This window comes from Candoia aspera, chromosome 1, assembly GCF_035149785.1.
Source record: "Candoia aspera isolate rCanAsp1 chromosome 1, rCanAsp1.hap2, whole genome shotgun sequence".
NCBI lineage: Eukaryota > Metazoa > Chordata > Lepidosauria > Squamata > Boidae > Candoia > Candoia aspera.
The window spans coordinates 342,298,837-342,315,944 of record NC_086153.1 but is presented as its reverse complement, the minus strand read 5'-3'; the positions used below and the strand labels follow the sequence as shown (position 1 = coordinate 342,315,944).

At 52.6% G+C, this 17,108-nt stretch overlaps 1 protein-coding gene across 1 annotated transcript; it reads left to right on the top strand.

The window, feature by feature from the left end:
* The first annotated feature begins 345 nt into the window (after window positions 1-345).
* LOC134487605 (radial spoke head protein 3 homolog B-like) lies at window positions 346-16,512 on the top strand. Its single transcript, XM_063289508.1, has 11 exons — window positions 346-618; window positions 1,692-1,779; window positions 3,063-3,204; window positions 4,202-4,347; window positions 4,747-4,950; window positions 6,417-6,579; window positions 7,914-8,000; window positions 9,367-9,709; window positions 12,272-12,503; window positions 15,788-15,841; window positions 16,288-16,512. The coding sequence occupies exons 1-11, from the start codon at window positions 488-490 to the stop codon at window positions 16,510-16,512; spliced, it is 1,815 nt and encodes a 604-aa protein (XP_063145578.1). The 5' UTR covers window positions 346-487.
* The last annotated feature ends 596 nt before the right edge of the window (window positions 16,513-17,108 follow it).

Below are 17,108 nucleotides of genomic sequence, written 5' to 3'. Positions count from 1 at the left end.
AACTCCTGCCTGCTCAGTTTGGGATCTAAGGCAGCTTTCTCTTGAGATCACCCCTCTCCATGAGGACTAGAACCCCTTCTTCTTCCTGGAGGGGAAATAATGCTGCAGCCAGCACCGTGCAGCTCCCGTTCAATGGGCCAAGGTCCCCCCCACCCCGGCCCCTTTCTGCCTGAGGCTCCAAAAGGGCTGCCAGTCAAAGCTGGAATCCGGCTGCTGGCGGAAGATGGTTGCCCGGTAAGCCGTCCCTCCGTCACCTGCCCCGCCCTGCCACCCAGGTGCCCACTTGCCCTCGGCCAGGCTCCAGCGGTCTGTTTGCTGGGAGGGAACGAAGGGAGGGTGCCAGGCAGCTCCAAGCCCCGGGCTCAGTTTACCTTGGCGACCGTTGCTCAGGAGCCTGCTCCACGTCACCTGGCAACAGTTGCCAAGGAGGATTGTTCCCTGGCCTGCCAGCCAGGCCTCTCTGACCCAGCAGCGGCTGTGGCCTGGCATGGCGTCCACTTCAGTGCTCGTCAACCGAGAGGAGGCGGGCGTGCCCGCTGGCACCTACTCCTATTGCAGCCGACCCCGGGCCGTGACCAACCGCCAGCGGTATCGGACTGCCTTGGAGACCAATGAGCTGTGAGTACCCAGCACCCCGGTAATGCCCCAAACGGGGGGGGGGGCAGAGGCAGCAGAGGGGCAAAGGAGCAGCAGAAGAGGGCCTCTGGCCCAGCAGGTTCCTCCCAAGACAAAGCCTTTGAGCTTTGCGGCGAAGAGGGAGGGGTGTCGCCACCCTGTGGGAAAGAGGGATGTCCTGGCATTGGGTGCCCTGCTGCCCAGCTCGCCCTGCATTTCTCTCTCCTCCTTCCTTCCCCCCCCCCTTCCTCCCCGCTTGGCTTCGGACAGGGGTCCTCAAATCCAGGGACTGCCACCAGCGGCTCCTCTTCCTGTGTGGGCATAGCAAAGCCACGCTGGTGGCACCGAGAAGCCGGGGTGGTGGTGGTGGTGAGCATCACTTTGGAATGCAGGAGATCAGTAAAACCGTTTGCAGGAGAGCAAAGGCCCCCGTCTCTCTTCCTCGCTTTCTCTCTGGACACTGCTGGCCAGGGCAGAAAGCCCCAGGCCCGAGAGAGCAACCAAGGGTCCGGCTTTGCGCTGCACAGATTCATCTCTTTACCGGAGCCTCTTGGCTTGCGAGGAGCCCCGGGTTCAGTTTGGGAAGGGGCTTGGCCAGCTCCAACTGAAAACTGCCTGGCTACGGCCCTGCAGTTTTGGCAGCATTTTCAGAACAAGCCTTTTGCCTTCTTCCTGGGGCTGAGAGAGAGGCTCTCAAATGGCTTCGTGCCTAAGGCAGGACTTGAACTCACAGCCTTCCGGCTTCTAGCCTGGGGCCTTAACCACTACACCAAACTGGCTCTCGTTGGTCCATATCGCTGGGCATTATCCGCCTGGAGGGGCAGCAAAGACCATCCAGAATTTCTGGCAAGGATCTTTCCCTGCCTGCCCCCCACCCCCCAAAAGCTGAGGTCAGTCTTCTGCACACAACCACCCCTCGCCCCCACCTCGCCATCTCCTAGCTGGTACGTTAGGAGGCCAAACCCCTACTCCTTGATTTATTTTCTTAGACGTGGCAGCCTTAGTTTTCTGCGATGGAAAAATGAAAAGCTATTTTCAATCTTCCTTTAACGACCTCTTTAATTTTATTATTTCAGAGACGAGGAACCGGTTCACTATGCAAATCTCATGTACGAGCGGAGAGTGGTTCGCGGCAACACCTATGCCCTTCATGTGTTACCTTGGGTGGGTTCTTCTTCCATAAATCTTCTCTCTTTCTCTGCTGGTCAGTTTTAAAATAGGCCTGCTAAGAGTCTACGTATTCTGCGCAAGAGAAAATGTTTGGAACAGGGTAGGAAGATCCGGTGGAACCAGCTGCCATAAAATGTTCTAGGCCTGAAATGTGGGAGTCCCTTGTCCTTTGAAGGTTAAGGATGCTGGACTAGGACACGATTGCTCATGCATTAACTGGCAGATTTCATCCACTTCCAACCAGGTGTCCACCAGCTGTATTAGGACTTGAGCATCCGGCGTTACCATCCAATGCTGTGTGGTGGTGAAAGGTACCCTCCCTGCATATGTGAGCTGCACTCACTGCCAAACCTATGGGATGCCCCCCCACACACACACACACATGAACTGCTGAAAGTGCCCTTGTAAGAAAATGTTCACGGCAAGCTGAATTGACTCTGATTGGTGACACGGGGAGGAATCAGACAAGGACTAATGTTTTTGACAATGGTCCAGCGTCATGCTGCAATTTCCACGGAGTCTGCCTTTTCCTTTGTCTTGGCTTCGCAATGCAGCAGGCCAAAGGTATACAAACTCTGGTTCTGCTTTTGATCGGGGGTGCCCAACAAGCTGCCAACGCATCCTTTGGGCGCTGAAGTCCCAGCATCATCTGTGCCCTGCAGAGTAGCACAAGCCGGCTCTTCTCAACCCAAACGGCGATGCAGGGAGAGGGGTGAGGAGGCAGAGCCGTGGATCAGGGCCTTGGAGCTAAGAGGTCCTGCTAGCATAGCGGGGAAGGGGCTGGATTGGCATCAGAGAGATCCGAGTTTGAGTCCACCCTCAGCTGTGGCAGCTCTTTGGGCTGGTCCTTCCCCCTCAGCCCGGCCTTTCTCACAGGGCGGTGTTTTGGGGAAACCTGGGAGGAGGTTATTCTGTGAAGGTGGGAAATATTGAATCATTAAAGGCAATCGGAGAAGCCCAGGGTGTCCTGCGTGGGCATCTGGCCCGGCCCTTCCAGGCTGCACACTCCAGCAGCTGTCTTACTTTCTTGCTTGGCCACACATCTCGGCTGGCCACCAGATGCCAGGGGGCTTTTCCCCCTCACCCAAGGCCACTGTGTGCACGTGAGGCTGCATGCGCACTTCCAGGGGGCACCCTCCACACCACCCAGGGACTCTCAAAAATTATTTAAAAAGAACAGGGCTGTCCTCTCCCAGAGCTTCAGCACTGCATCACCAGCTGAGAAATCTCTGGAACCCACCAAAACATGACAACGTGGTTGTGGGTTGGCTTTCCAGAGCAGCGAGCCGGATCCATTGGAGCTGCAACGGCAGCGTGAAGCCCATCGGAAGATGCTGGCCAGGAAGAGGGCGAAAGAACAGCTGCGGACCGGAACCCCAGAACCGCTGGAAGGCAGGCGGCACGTGGATGTGCAGACAGGTCAGCTGCCTCGAAGGCCTGGGAGTAAAATGCCCCTCTGCTTGGGGGGATCCAAGGCCTTTTCCATCCAGGCAGAATCTATGTTTCGGTCCCCCTGCCCCCTTTTCAGATTCCTGAAAGAATTCTGGAAGAATGCGACCCTGCGGAGTTGGCACACAAGTGTGCACGGGCCAAGTGTGCAGATGGGAGGGGGACTCCTAGGAGTAGCCCTGTGGGTCTTCTGCAGAAAAGCAGGGAACCTCCTGTCGTGTTTGAAGGCGCAACCTTGGCAGTCCTTGAGAAACAGAATTTCAAAGGCCTGTTTCATCACAAAACTGCCAAGGTGGAATTAATGGGAGGATTAAACAAAGATCAAGGCTTTTGATCGCATTGTACGTGTTCGGGAACAAGCCGGTGCCAAAAACGTCTGTGTCACCTTCGTTCCAATTCAAAAGCAGTTCCGGGTCCTCTAACAGAGTGCTCTGGCTCCAGGATCAGCTCCAGAAATGTCGACAGTTTTTGAGAGCTGAGCCAATGAATTTCTGACTCAATTGTTGTGTATTTGGAGCCACAGTGAAGGTACCCGTGTGGTTTTGTGGTGTTGGGAAATCTCCATTTCCCCATTTGCAGCAACTTCATCAAGCCTCCCAGTTCTAAGCTTCCTTGGCCTAAGAGGTCTTAAAAAGGGAAAGGTAGCTTGAGAGCTTTGCCGCTCGCCCTCATAGGAACTACATGGATTTTTTGTTCTTCTTCATGCAACCAGAGATGAAGTAATACTGTGGGTGAGGGTGGGGAATGTGCAAGCAATTTATTTTATTTCTCCTCTGCATGAAGTGGGTGTAAGGGAATTTGTGTTTCTCCAGGAACTATGGTAGCAGGGGACAGGTTAACAATTTAACCCTAACCCTCTGAGGAAGCAAAGTGGCTGTTGCGGGCGGTGCTCAAGCAGAAACGCATTTTCACTGAACGATGCTGTGGCTGAGGACAGGCCGTAACCGTGCTCCAAATGCGATTTCAGAATTGTACCTGGAAGAGCTTGCGGACCGCATCATCGAGGTAGACGTGGAATGTCAAACAGACGCCTTTCTGGACCGGCCGGCCACTCCGCTCTTCATCCCTACAAAGACCGGCAGAGACGTGGCCACGCAAATATGGGAAGGAGAGGTACGCATTTAGCCAGATGGACCTTTGACGGAACCACCTTTCTTTGCAGGGCCTAATTTCAGGATAGAGGAAATTCCAGTTCCTCTGCATTTAGAAAAGTAGCACGTCAAGGAAAAGGTGAAGCTAGAGGTATCTTGTCTGTCTGCAGAGACGGCGGTTTCATTGTGGAAAAACAGTGGCATAAAACTTCACCGGGGCCCCGAAACGGATCCAGGCGTTTCTCAGCTTCCGCAGCGTCTGCTTCCCGCTGTGTCTGCAGGCAGCGTAATGGGGAAGGAGCTTCTCCTTAAGAAATGTCACCCTTGACAGGAAATCCCAGGGAAGGAAATTTGCGGGAAACTAGCCCCAGAGGCCTCTTCTCCCAAATCTCCCTCTTCCGGTTTGTTTTCCCCATCGCAGCTTTTTGATTTTGACATCGAAGTCCGGCCAATGCTTGAGGTTCTGGTTGGCAAAACAATAGAGCAGGCTTTGCTGGAGGTGGCGGAAGAAGAGGAACTCGCCAACCTGCAGGCGCATCAGTATGCCTTCCACGAAATGCGGGCGGCAGAACTCGCTGAGGTCCAGCGCCTTGAAGAGCAAGAGAGGCGACACCGAGAAGAAAAGGTACAGAAGGACAGGGGAGAAAGGCAGACCCTAGACTGTGCTGAGAGCCAATTCGGCATTGTGGTTAAGGCACCAGGCTAGAAACCAGGAGGCCCTGAGTTCGAGTCCCGCCAGGCACAAAGCCAGCTGGGTGAACTTGGGCCAGCCACTTTCTCTCAGCCCCGGGAAGGAGGCAATGGCAAACCACTTCCAAAAACCCTTGCCAAGAAAACTGCAGGGGCTTGTCCAGGCAGTCTCTGAGAATCAGACACGATTGGACAGATTTGAAAAAAAAAGGCTGTGTTAGTCATTTTTAGTTTCGGAAAGAGCAGGAGAATATTCATTTGGTCAGGACCTTCCCATGGAAAGGGGTGCATGCCAATCATGGGTGGGATCAGGGCCCAAGGGAAGTGGGGCAGCACCCCCCCTTCTCCCTCTGCTACTTCTTGGATTGACAGTCAGCACTGGGCACCTCTTGGCCCAAAGCTGTGGAAAGTTGGCGGAAGTGCCTTGCAAAGCAGGGCAGACATGTTTCTACAGGACGAAGGGGAGGGGGTATCAAGGGACAGCTGTTTTTCCAATAAGTAAATGGAACCTCCATCTTTAGGGGCACTCCACCCCAGTCTCTGGGAGGAAAAAAAAATAAAGCAAAGGGCGTTCCTTTTATGGCCTTCGGCGGTTGCTGCTTTGCCTTACGAAAGCAGCTGCCTGGCCACAGTCAATAAGGCTGTGCAGCATTTTGCATCCCAACCTCAAATGTGCTTCTGGACACCCAGGAGTGGCCTGCAGCACCTGCCAGCAACGCCAGAAAGCAAGGGCCTCTTTTCCCAGGATGCGCATCGGCTGCAGAGGGCAGCTGCACGCACAGGAAAGACGCAGCTGCTTTAAGGCATGGCTACCTGAGAGAGCTGTGCACTCTGCAGCACCTTCAGGGGTTGGGATCCAAAGCGCCGTGTGGTTGGACCTTGGCCTGGTCCTGCAAGGCTGCTCTTCTGGGGAGAGGGCATGGCGAAAGGCCCATCAGAGAGGGCTGGATCTCTCCAGAGCAGGAGAGTTGGCCCTCTCAGCACACAGTACACCTCCCAGTGCTGAAACACAAATGTCTTTGGGTTACCCCAGATCAGTGTCTGGCTGGGGAATTCTGGGAGTTGAAGTCCACATGCCTTAAAGTTGCCAGGGTTGAAAAACACTGCTCCAGATTGTCCCACTATCTGGCCAACCTTGGCACCGGCATTCTAGGGGCCTTGGGAAGGGGCCTTGAGTGCCAGCCCCCCTCTTCCAAGTCCTGGGAATTACAATGGGCAACATTAAGCATGAAAACGAGGCAAGAACCACCCCACCGCCCCGGGGTTGCCAGGGAAGCAAAAGAAGGCGCGGCAAGGGTCAGTGGGCTTTGGGCAGGAAAGGCTGAAGCCGCCCCCAGGGAAACCCAGCCGAACAGTTGGGGGGAGCCTGGCTGCACGACCCGTCTCACTCCCCCCCCACAGGAACGTCGTAAAAAGCAGCAGACGGAAATCACAAAGAAGGAGAAAGAAACGGCGGAGAAGATCGCGGCCCGAGCCTTCGCCCAGCGCTACCTCTCGGACCTCCTTCCGTCCGTCTTTGGCAGCCTTCGCGACAGCGGATACTTCTACGACCCCGTGGAAAGAGGTGCGGCGGGTGGAGGGAGGCAGTTTCGCTGGTTAATGCTGGAAATTTCCTGCCTGAAGGTAGGAGCAGAAAAGACCCGGGTTGAGGTCTTTCAGGCTCTGATATCCTGATTTATCCTGGATGCCAGTAAGGATTAGGGATGGATGCATGGATGGATGGGTGGGTGGACAGCTCAGTTTCAGCCTTTCCCTTCTGCAGATGTGAGCAATTCAACATTGCTCATTTTTCCATTTGTAAATTCAGTTCATCCCATTCCCATATGTGATTTAAAAAAAAAAGAAAAGTTTGCATTAGGCATGTCTGCAGGGGATCAAAAAAGTCAAGGTGGTGGCCATAACCGTGTAATGTACATTATAAAGGGCCAAGCTTGGATCCCGTGGCTGTGGCCACCATCTTGACTTTTTTGACCCCAGCCCTGCAGACCCCCCTGGTTTATATGAACATTCCTGTATAAGTTTGCTGTGTTTTTTCAAAAGCGCATTTTTGGTTGGCTACGTTGCCTACTGTTCTGGCAAATGCCTTTCCTTGGCATAATTGGTTATTATCTTCATGCATACCATCCGATATTCACTGAACGCGCACTTTTTCCCCAATGTATCTTTCACTGGCTGGCCACACAGCAAAATACACAGAGGTCCCAGTTTTGGAAGGCGACTACATTTTAGTTGCTGCCTTGGTCTAAAAATGTTCCCTACTCAAACGCAAGATATGTAAGTTTCTCTCCGAATGCCCGGGGGGCTCAGAATGTCACATGGGGGCATGTCTGAATGCCAGCACCCTTACACCCAGGGCCAGCGTCCTCTGATCTGCGGCCGCAGGAGGCGCGGCTCCTGAAACACCCCAGGGCAGATCTCTGCTTAAAGAAATGTAAAGATCCCGTTAGGACTTTGCAGTTTAACAAGTACCTTTGAATGGCTTAGCTCCAGATTTTCAGCTGGCCTTTGAAGGAATCTGGTAGCACCTTTTCCAACTCACCAATTTTACCAAAAGGCAGAGGACCCCGTTACGACCGTCATGGACAGCAAAGGCTCCCTTGGTCCTTGATTGGAAATCGGGCATGGGGCCTTGGTGACAGGGGGCAGAGGGGGGCAATAGGCATCCCATGTGCCATGACATCATTGTACAAGTAACATCATGACATGGGTGACGTCATCGCAGCTGCTCCCGGCAGCCTCTGGCACAGGGTTGGGCTCCTTGGTGCCCTGAATAGCTCCCTCCGTCTCTGTGGTTCAGTGGAGGGCACCGTGCAGCCACAGGCCACAGTGGCTGGGGATGATGGGCCTCCTCCTCCACCCCTTCCCTGAGGACGGTGACACCTGTTCTTTCACCACCAGACATCGAGATGGGCTTCATGCCTTGGATAATGGTGAAGATGGAGACATTGCTGGAGAAGAAGATCCTCAGCCGAGTCATTGCTGATAGTACGTGAGAGCTTGTTTCACCAACAGTTGAGCTGTTTTGAAATGGGGGCTCACACGTTGTCTGAAGGAGATGAGGACCCCCCCCCCTCAGCAGTCTCCCAGTAAATGCAGGTGGGCTGGGGTCTCCTGGAAGGAGAATTCCCCAGGCTGAAGGCTGGACTGGACCGTTGTGGCCCAAACCGGCTCCCCTCTAGCAACAAAATCACTTTGAATATATAACATAATTTTATTAGCTTTGCCCCTTTGCTGAGCAGCCCTGACAAAAGCAGGACCATGACTCGTGTGCCTTTGGCCTCCTGCATTGCAAAGACAAGACAGAGAGGCAGGCGCCATGTAGATTGCAGCACAGCTGTTGAAAGTGGGGAAACCCTTACAAAAAATCTTTAATTTGCCTTTCATCTCTCCTGAATTTCAGGGCAATTTGAAACTCTTCCTTCCCCCTGCCAATCCCCCCAACTTCTTGTCTTCTTTCACCAGAAGCTCAAACTAAACATACTGTCTCTTCGTGTGCTAAAAACTGAGCCAGATTTATTCATATTTTTCTTCTTCAACCCCTCTCCAAAGAAGATACTCCAAAAGCCATCCCCACCCCCACCCCACCACCAATTTGGTCCCCTGCAAATAGAGCGGATTATCTCAGAGACTGTTTGACTCAGCTGGAGGGAGATTTTATCCCCCCACCCTGCCTGAATTCTCAGACAATCCACAAAGGGCAACAAAGGATGTCCTGGGATGTCCTGGCAGATGGTGACAGGGGGGTAAATCCTGGTGGTCCCCCTTTTCTTGCCATCTCAGGCTCTATCTGAGGAAGGAAGGAAGGAAGGAAGGAAGGAAGGAAGGAAGGAAGGAAGGAAGGAAGGAAGGAAGGAAGGAAGGAAGGAAGGAAGGAAGGAAGGAAGGAAGGAAGGAAGGAAGGAAGACAGAAAGTGACAGAAGTTCAGTTTGTCCCAGTGACAGGAAGAGCCCCCCACACCATCTCTGTAGGGCACTGGGAGAGGGGCAGAAGGGAGATGAGACGCATGCAATCCAGAGGCAGGAGGGGAGTCTCCGGGTGGCTTGTCCCCTAAACAGCCACACAGCCTGAGCATTTCCAACCAAGAAACACAACCATCAGGAGCTTGCTATAACTGGGGCTGGCAAATTCTTATTTATTTCTTATTTATTTATTCCATTTGTATGGCCGCCCATCTCAAACAAGTGACTCTGGGTGGCAAACAATCCTGAACTCAATTAAAAACCAAATTACAACCATAACATACAAAAATAAAAGTAAATACAGCAGCTGAGAAATACGATGATCCACGGATGTTAACATAACCAGGAAATGGTCAGGATCCACTCTGATCCAGGCTAATTCCTTGTCCAGGCTTAATTCGCGACGTGATGGAAATGAGGCTGGAGGCCTTTGAACTCGGCGTGTTGCCCCAACCCTTCCAAGTTTTCCAACCACCTGACCAGGAATCGGAGCCCACAGACACCGACAGCTCCATGCTGACTGAGCCCTTGGGGCCACTGGGGTCTCCTGAGCGATCCGAAAGGGCCGGCCAGCCGGAAGAAGGCTTGGGCCAGGCGGAGAAGGGTCAGGCAGGAGGTCGTGGTGATGGGGAAACGGCTGAACCGCCAGAAGTCCCAGGTCAATCAGAAGATCCAGCAGCAGCTCCGGATCAGGGCCAGGAGGAACAGCCGGAAGACGTGGGGTCCGAGCCCCAGTGAATCAGGTGAATCTGGGAATGCAAGTGAGCCCGGTGGCAGGGCACCTGCTGGGGGTGGGGGTCAGAAAGGTCAAGCTTGTGCCCTGACCATGCAGTCGAAGCCTCACCGCTTCAAGAGCATGCCGTTGCTTTGGGAACAACCCATATTTGGTCCGCAGTTTCCCAAACTTGGTTTATCAAGTACAGAAGCGGAGTCCCCGCCCCCACCCCAGCCAGCGTCCCTGGCCTCCCAGGCTCCTGGCCCACAGACCGTACCGAGCGCTGCCCCTGTTTTCTCCTGGGGCTGACCCATCCGTTTGAGGTGCACTGGGCCCACAGCTCTGGAAAAAGAGCAGAAGGCAACTTTATTGACCACCAGATGTCAGTAACAGCCCTGGGAAATCAAAAAGAGGCCTTCAGCTTTGCCAAGCGCCTCCTTTCCTTTGCTAAAGTTGAAGGCAGGGGTTGCAGCTGGGGTTCTCGCAGGCGTGCCCAACCTGGCCCCCTCGAAAAGTCTGGATGCACAAACGTGTGGGAGTGGCTCTCCCGTGCATCTGGGGTGCCAGGGTGCAGAAGGTGTGTGATGCCCTCAGCTGCTGCCAATCTGCCCAGAGCACCCGAGACCTGGGCTGGAAGGAATTATCCCAGCCCGCTAAACTGTGCATTGTTTTTAGTAGTTGCGCAGATGGGTTCAGCTTGGGTGAGTTTGGGAAGCCCTCAGTCTCTGGGAAAGCCATTCTCCATGCCTGGGAAATCTCTCACATCCACTGTAGTTCTTCCAAGCCTTGATTAGCCAACCTCTGGTTCACTGTTTCTCCAGCTTGGCCACTTTAAGATGTGTGGACTTCAACTCCCAGAATTCCCCAGCCGGCTGGGGAGTTCTGGGAGTTGAAGTCCACACATCTTAAAGCGGCCAAGTTGGAGAAACCCTGCTCTGGTTCCTTCTGTCTTCCCCGTATGGAACCAAGGGAAACCCAGTTTGCTGCAGTTCTAAGAGACAGATTGGCATTCCAAGGTAAACTGAATAGATTTCTCTGTTCGTGCCCTTTTCTGTTGATAAACCAGAGCAAAAGGGAATTTGTGGAGTCCTTGGTGCTCTCTGAGCTGGCTGGTTTGTCTGCAGATGATGTAGACGGCATCATCAGCGCGACGATCATCAGTGAGCGTCATCTCGCACTGATGATGTCACCTAGTCTGGCAACGAAAGGTCTGCAAGCCAACCACCCAGCTCAGAGCGCACTGGGGACTCCACAGATGAACCCTGAGCTGCAGAGATTCTCTTCTCCTGAAAAGGGAATTTATATTCATCGGCAAGTTGGTGGGTTAAAATCAACCGAGCTCATCAGCTCCACAGCACACTGTCTTATTCCTGTGCACCCTCCGCTCTTAAAAAGTGTGTTCAGCGCTGCAAAATGTGCTGGAATTAACCATTTATTTTTGCTGCATCTTTTCAGTGAATGGCTGCAGGAAGTCCTCACCCTCTAAACAAGCCTCTGAAAATTGGCAAATTATTGAATCTACTTTACTGTGGTGGGCAAGTAATAAATGGAAAGCTACGTTTTTTGTTTTTCAAACCATGTGCAAGATCTATGTGCTTATTAACCACAGCGAAATGACAAAGCCGTTCTCAGCTGCCTTCAATGGTTCTCTTAACTGTTCTCCTTTAATTCTATATTTGTCTTTATCGTATCAAATGTTTAATCATAAATTTAAAATGTTGTGGTCCTAGATTAAACCTGATGGGCCTTATTTGTTATTTAAGTCCATTTGAAAACACTGGAATAGGACTTCACTGAAACTGAACTTTTAATTGCTTTCAATTTTAATAGGATTCGGATAAGGAGAATATTCCAGTAGATTCAGTTTAAGAAAGTTTTAAAGTTGTTGTTTTGCAAAGAGTTAGCCATAGTTAAACAAGTTCTTATTGTTTTGTATTATGCTTGCTAGAGTTCACATATGACAGAAAAACATAAGAAAATGTAGTTTATAAATTGCATTATAAGTCTGAATCGTTCATGACTTCAGCAAAAAGGAATACTGCATTTTTAACTGTTCTTTTCCTGTTACAAAACTAATCACTGAGGAGGTAAACAATGTTAATTATTTCATTTTAAATATTCCATGTTTCTCTTTAGAAATTATTCTTTATTCTGTATCTGGAGCAGGTTGCCTATAGTAGCTGGTTATATTCTTAGATAGTTAATTATAGTTCACCATTATAGTTCTGTTTTTCTTGTTTATCTTCTAGAAGTGATACACGTGTGTGTGTGTGTGTGTGTACACACACACACATAAATAATAGCACTTGTACGAATGTTAGAATAATACAGATTTTGCTAAGTTGTATTTTACTCATGACTCTGGCAAGATACTTTGTGTACTTTCTCTTTCCTTTTATAAAACAAATCACTGAGGAGATGAACAAAAGGACTCGTGTTTGGATCCCTCTGTTTCGCTCCAGTGCTTCCCATCCTCGGCATCTCTGTCTTGAAAGTACCGCTCTTCATGTATTCCGGAGAGCGGCCTCTTCAGAAAGAGGGACCCTCCTTTCTTCTGCCTCCCCCTTTCTTTTCGCTGAAGGGGGTTTCGAACCCGCACCCGCAAATCCTGCCATCCGTCCCACCTCCCCGACCAGCTGCTGAGAGCGGCACTGCCCTTGTCGGGCGCCTCCTTCGGGCCGCCGAGGGACGCGCAGGAGGAACGTCGGCTGCTCTTACGCCCCTCCGCAGCAGCCGGAGCTGGACAGGGGGAGGAGCCCGGGTGCCCCCCCCCCCCGCTCAGTCGCCCTGCCACCTTTCTGCAGGAGGAACAGGTCCTTTGCTGGGGAGTGGGAGGGACCCCCCCTCTGCTCCTGCACCCTCAGCCTTCTCCCCCCGCCCCGGGCAGCCAGACCCCCTGCACCACCCGCCTCTGCGGGGGGGGGGGATTCCTCCTTGGGAGGAAGGGCGGAGCAGAGCCTTGGGGCAGAGCGGTGGGTGGGTAAGGACACATGTGCTTGAGCTGCCCCCGCCCTGCAAAGCACAACCACCGAGAGAGAGCAACATGTGGGGTTCCTCTTCCCAGCTGATGTCCCAAGATCTTCAGGGTGCTCTGGATAACTTGACCCTTCCTTCCTTCCGTCCGTCCATCAACAGGGGTCTCCGAATGATGGATTTTGCCAAGTCCGTAGCTTGCGTTCATAGTTTTATTTACCAGATTCGCAGGGCCGCCCAACTCAAAGAATATGATTCTGGGTGGCACACAACAGAAACTAACAGAGAAAAATAACGCTACAATCTTAAAAAAAACAACCCAATATATAAAACATAAAATGGCAACCAAACCGGATAATTAAACCAACAAAAAGGTGGGTTGCTCCCATGAGGACCTTCACGACTTCATGGTGGCTTGGACAGGAGACGCGTGGGGGGACAGACCAGCTCCTGTGTCCCCATGTGCGGCCGATGCCGGGGTGGGCTCCATCCAAGGACCCCAGCTGGCCAAAGGAGGCTGGAATCGACCTGCCTTTGGCCTGATCCGGCCCCCGGGCCCTTGAGGCCTTACCACCTGATCAGTTTCCGGGGAACGGTGACCCAGGCCAGGCCTGCAGGAGCCCCCTCTTGGCTGCCGTCTTTGCTTCCTTCCCGCCCTCAGCCCCCTCCCCGGAGAATACTTCACTTTGGCCCTGGTCAAACTGCCCCCCCCCATGCTTGCGCCGCCTTCTTGCCCAGGGGTGCAGCATCCACGTAAGGGAAGCCTTGGGCTCCTTTTGGCACACGAGTGGCTTCCAGGAAGACCGTGGCCAGTGTGGCACCGTGGACAGATGTGGGAAAGAGAAGAGGAAGTGAAACACACACATCTGTCAGCACAGCGACGAAAAGGCTGGGGAACTGGCTGACCACAAACCCTCACGAGCCGTCACTCAGAGGAAGCCAGACCTCCAATGAGCAACTTCCTCTCCCGCAGACCAGCTGAGCAAAACGGGGTCCGGAAGAGTGCCGACCCCTTGTTCTCCCTCATTTCCCTTTCTATTCGAGCATCTGGTTGTTTTATTTTATCTTTTAAAAATGGGAAGAAAGAACGAACTAAAAATCCATAGTGGACCCATTCCATACTCTGCCTGCAAACCCGGCAGCCAATTTGCGAGGCTTTAAAAGTCCAGCAGCCTCTCTTCCAAGGCCCTGGATCAGCCCGCTCTCCGCCGAGTAAATTTTCCGTGCCCTGCTGCCAATCAAAATGAATTTTTCAAACTTTGCTGGCCTCGCGGACGGTTCGTCACGGCAGAAGGAGCCAAGGGCCGAGGGAACGGGGCGGGCCTCCCCCTTCCCCCTCGCGTTTTGGAGCGAAATGCGAGTTGCGAGTTACGGCCCAGCTCGTGATGGGTGGCCGCTGCGTCTCGCAGCTGCCGCTCTGGCCGAACGCGGGAAGGACGGGGGAACCGCTTCCCAGTGCCTTAAGCTGGCATTAAATCTCCTTGACAATATTATTAATAGCCACGGGGTCCTCGTATCCGTGGGTGGCTGAACTGCGATGCCGGGAGCCCGTCGGGAAGGAGGCAATCAGAAGATGGATCGGCCGACGGTCCCTTCTCACGTTACAGCCGTCGCTCATCGCTCCCACCTCCCGCAGGAAGCTGCCCTGGGTCTCGCGGGGACCCGCAACGGCTGCTGGCCATAAGGACCAGCGGTGCGCGGCCTGGGCAGGTCCGCCCGGCGTCTCCCAGGCTTTTCAGCCTCCGCCCAACCCGGGCACCGCCGGGCTTTGCAGCCCAGTTTCCTGGGGGGAGGCTGAGGACCTGGTTTGGACAGGGCTGCAACTGGGGTGTGTGTCACCCGGGGCAAACATCGATTCCACGCCCATTTTGGCGCCCCCCCCCAGCGCTCAGTTTGCCCGCCCCCCAGCGCGGCGCCGGGGGCACTGCCCCGCTTGCTCCCCCCCCCACTTGCGGCCCTGGGTTTGGCGGGGGGGGGGTTGACTAGCAGCAAGAGAGGGTAGTACTATTCCGAATTTCAACAAAGTTTTGGCCAAAACCCCCCAAAACGAACACTTTTTAAAACTCGAATAGACTCAGACGTCCTGTCTCTTTGGCAAAGGGAATGGCAACCTAGTTACAATGTTCAGCTTCTGTGCAATTGGGAAAAAAAGTTCTTTGGCCTTATAAGGGAAAAAAATCTTCCCCGTGTTCAATTTTGAGTAGGAGACTCAACCCAATCGGAAGATTCTCGTCTCTGCTAGAGCCCCTGCCATCTGGAGTCATCAAATAAACTCGAAGTTGCTTCATGGTTAGGAGATTAATGTCCTAATTATCCAGAAGAAGGAACTGGATCTAACTTGGCACATTTGACTGTAGCACACTCTGGGTTCCAGCCGTGTGCAATTTGTCACAGCAAAGCACACATACAACCCCCCCCCCCTCCTGCTCTTCTAAATATTCTCCCTAGAGTTGGTATTCCAGATTGGCCAAGGCTTAATGAACACACCACTGCTTTGTCGTCATTTCTCTTATTTCTAATATTTCACACAGAATAATGTGACTGGCCAAAGTTTGCAGTTGATTTTAATTGTTCTAGCTCTACTGCGTTATTTTCCATCCTGTATTTCTGAACCGGGCAAGCAGATTGCCAGAAGCACTACAAAAATGCCATCTTGATCTTTGATTAATGGGATGCGCCCTTGGATCATTTCAGAAAGAGCAATCATTTGCTTGGTCACCGGGAGTGGGGGGGGCAGGGGGTGTCAAGGCAGCAGCCTCAATCATGCAACATGCATAAAAAAGGGGCGGGATTTTGATCACATGGTTGTGGCCACCATCTTGACTTTTTTGACCCCCCAGCTCGGTTGTATTTGGTGTGGTATTGTACCAGTGCATATCCTGAAAGAATGGAATGGAATCTCAATATAAAGTGGAATCTGGTTACAGAAAGACCATATTCTTTTTTTGTAGTGTTTTATGCATGCTTCACTTTCTCATTGGAATTACTGAAACAGAAAAGACGACAATCCACCCGCTTAAAAATCCACTTTTTTTTTCTTCTGGGCGTCTCCCAGATCAGCAACTAATGGAGCCGATGATCACATGCCACAGCCTGAGATTTACCCCTCTCTTTCTCTACTTAGACATACATCAAATACTGCCAGAGAAAAGCACTTCCTTTTCCAGCTGAGCTTGGAGTGAGTCTACAAAACTTTGCAATGGAAAAGCTGCATCTGTCTTTAAATATGTCACTCTAATTTACAGCGTCTTTGCTGGCAAAGGTTCTGGCCAGATGTCTTAATTCCTTCAGCCCTCCCCAAAGTCAAATATTACAGAAGAAAGAAGAAAGGAAGGTTAACATTTGATAAGGATTTTTGAATGAAGTTTTGGGTTGTTCTCCTGTCAGTCACAATCCGGCCATCTGACTTGGCCGGGACACTGTAGGAAGGGAGGATCCATCCCCCCACACCACAGAATATCAGGACGGGGCTCGCTGACATTTTCAACAGGCTCAAAATGAGATCATAGAACTCCCGGGTGGGAAGGGGCCTTGGGGGTCTCCTAATCCAGCCCCCTGCCCAGGGCAGGAATCCTCAGACCATCCCCAGCAAACGGCTGTCCGGCCTTGCTTGCAACCCTCCAGGGACGGAGCCGCCCCCCGCCCCAGCTCCAGGAGGCGGCTGGTCCACCCCTTCACGGCTCTCCCAGGCAGGACATTCCTCCTGATTTTGAGATTGGACCCCCCAAAGCAGAGCCCCCCGCAGCTCTTGCTCCGGAGAAGAAACCCACCTCCCCTTCCCTGGGACATCCCTCCACGTATCGGAAGGCCATTTTCATGTCTCCTCTGTGGCCGCCTCTTTCGGGCTAAACAGAGCAAATGGCTCTTCCAGGATCGAGCCTCCCCCCCCCCGCCCCCGTCCTTGTCCCTCTGCTCTGCCCGCTTTCCAGCACCTCCCCCTCCTCTTCGTACCATGGCAACCAGATGCGGACACCGTCTCCCAGGTGTGGGCTGACCAGGGCCGCCGAGAGTGGAACCATCTCCTCCAGTGACCTCGACATTAAACTCAGTGAAGCCCAAAATTGCATTAGCTCTTTTGGCAGCTGCATCACACTGCTGGCCCATGCTTAATCTGTGATCCAGCAGGACACCCAGATCCTTCTCACAAACTACGGTTGAGCCAGGTTCCCCCTATCCTATAGAAAAGGGCAAGCGCTGGGCTCAGTGGTACCGTCGTGGACCCTTTGCAAGAAAAATGCTGCTTTAAACTGATGTACAGGATTGGGGTACGGTTCTTTCCAATCCTGCCAAGAGATCTGTAGAAAAAGCCAGGCGCAGCCCCTTGCTAAATAGATGGTACCACATTTCATTGCTCCAAGTAGCTATATACACGTATGCCTGTATCTATCTATTTATTATCTATATTTGTATCTGTACATCACCTACTCATGTGACTCTAGGCAGCT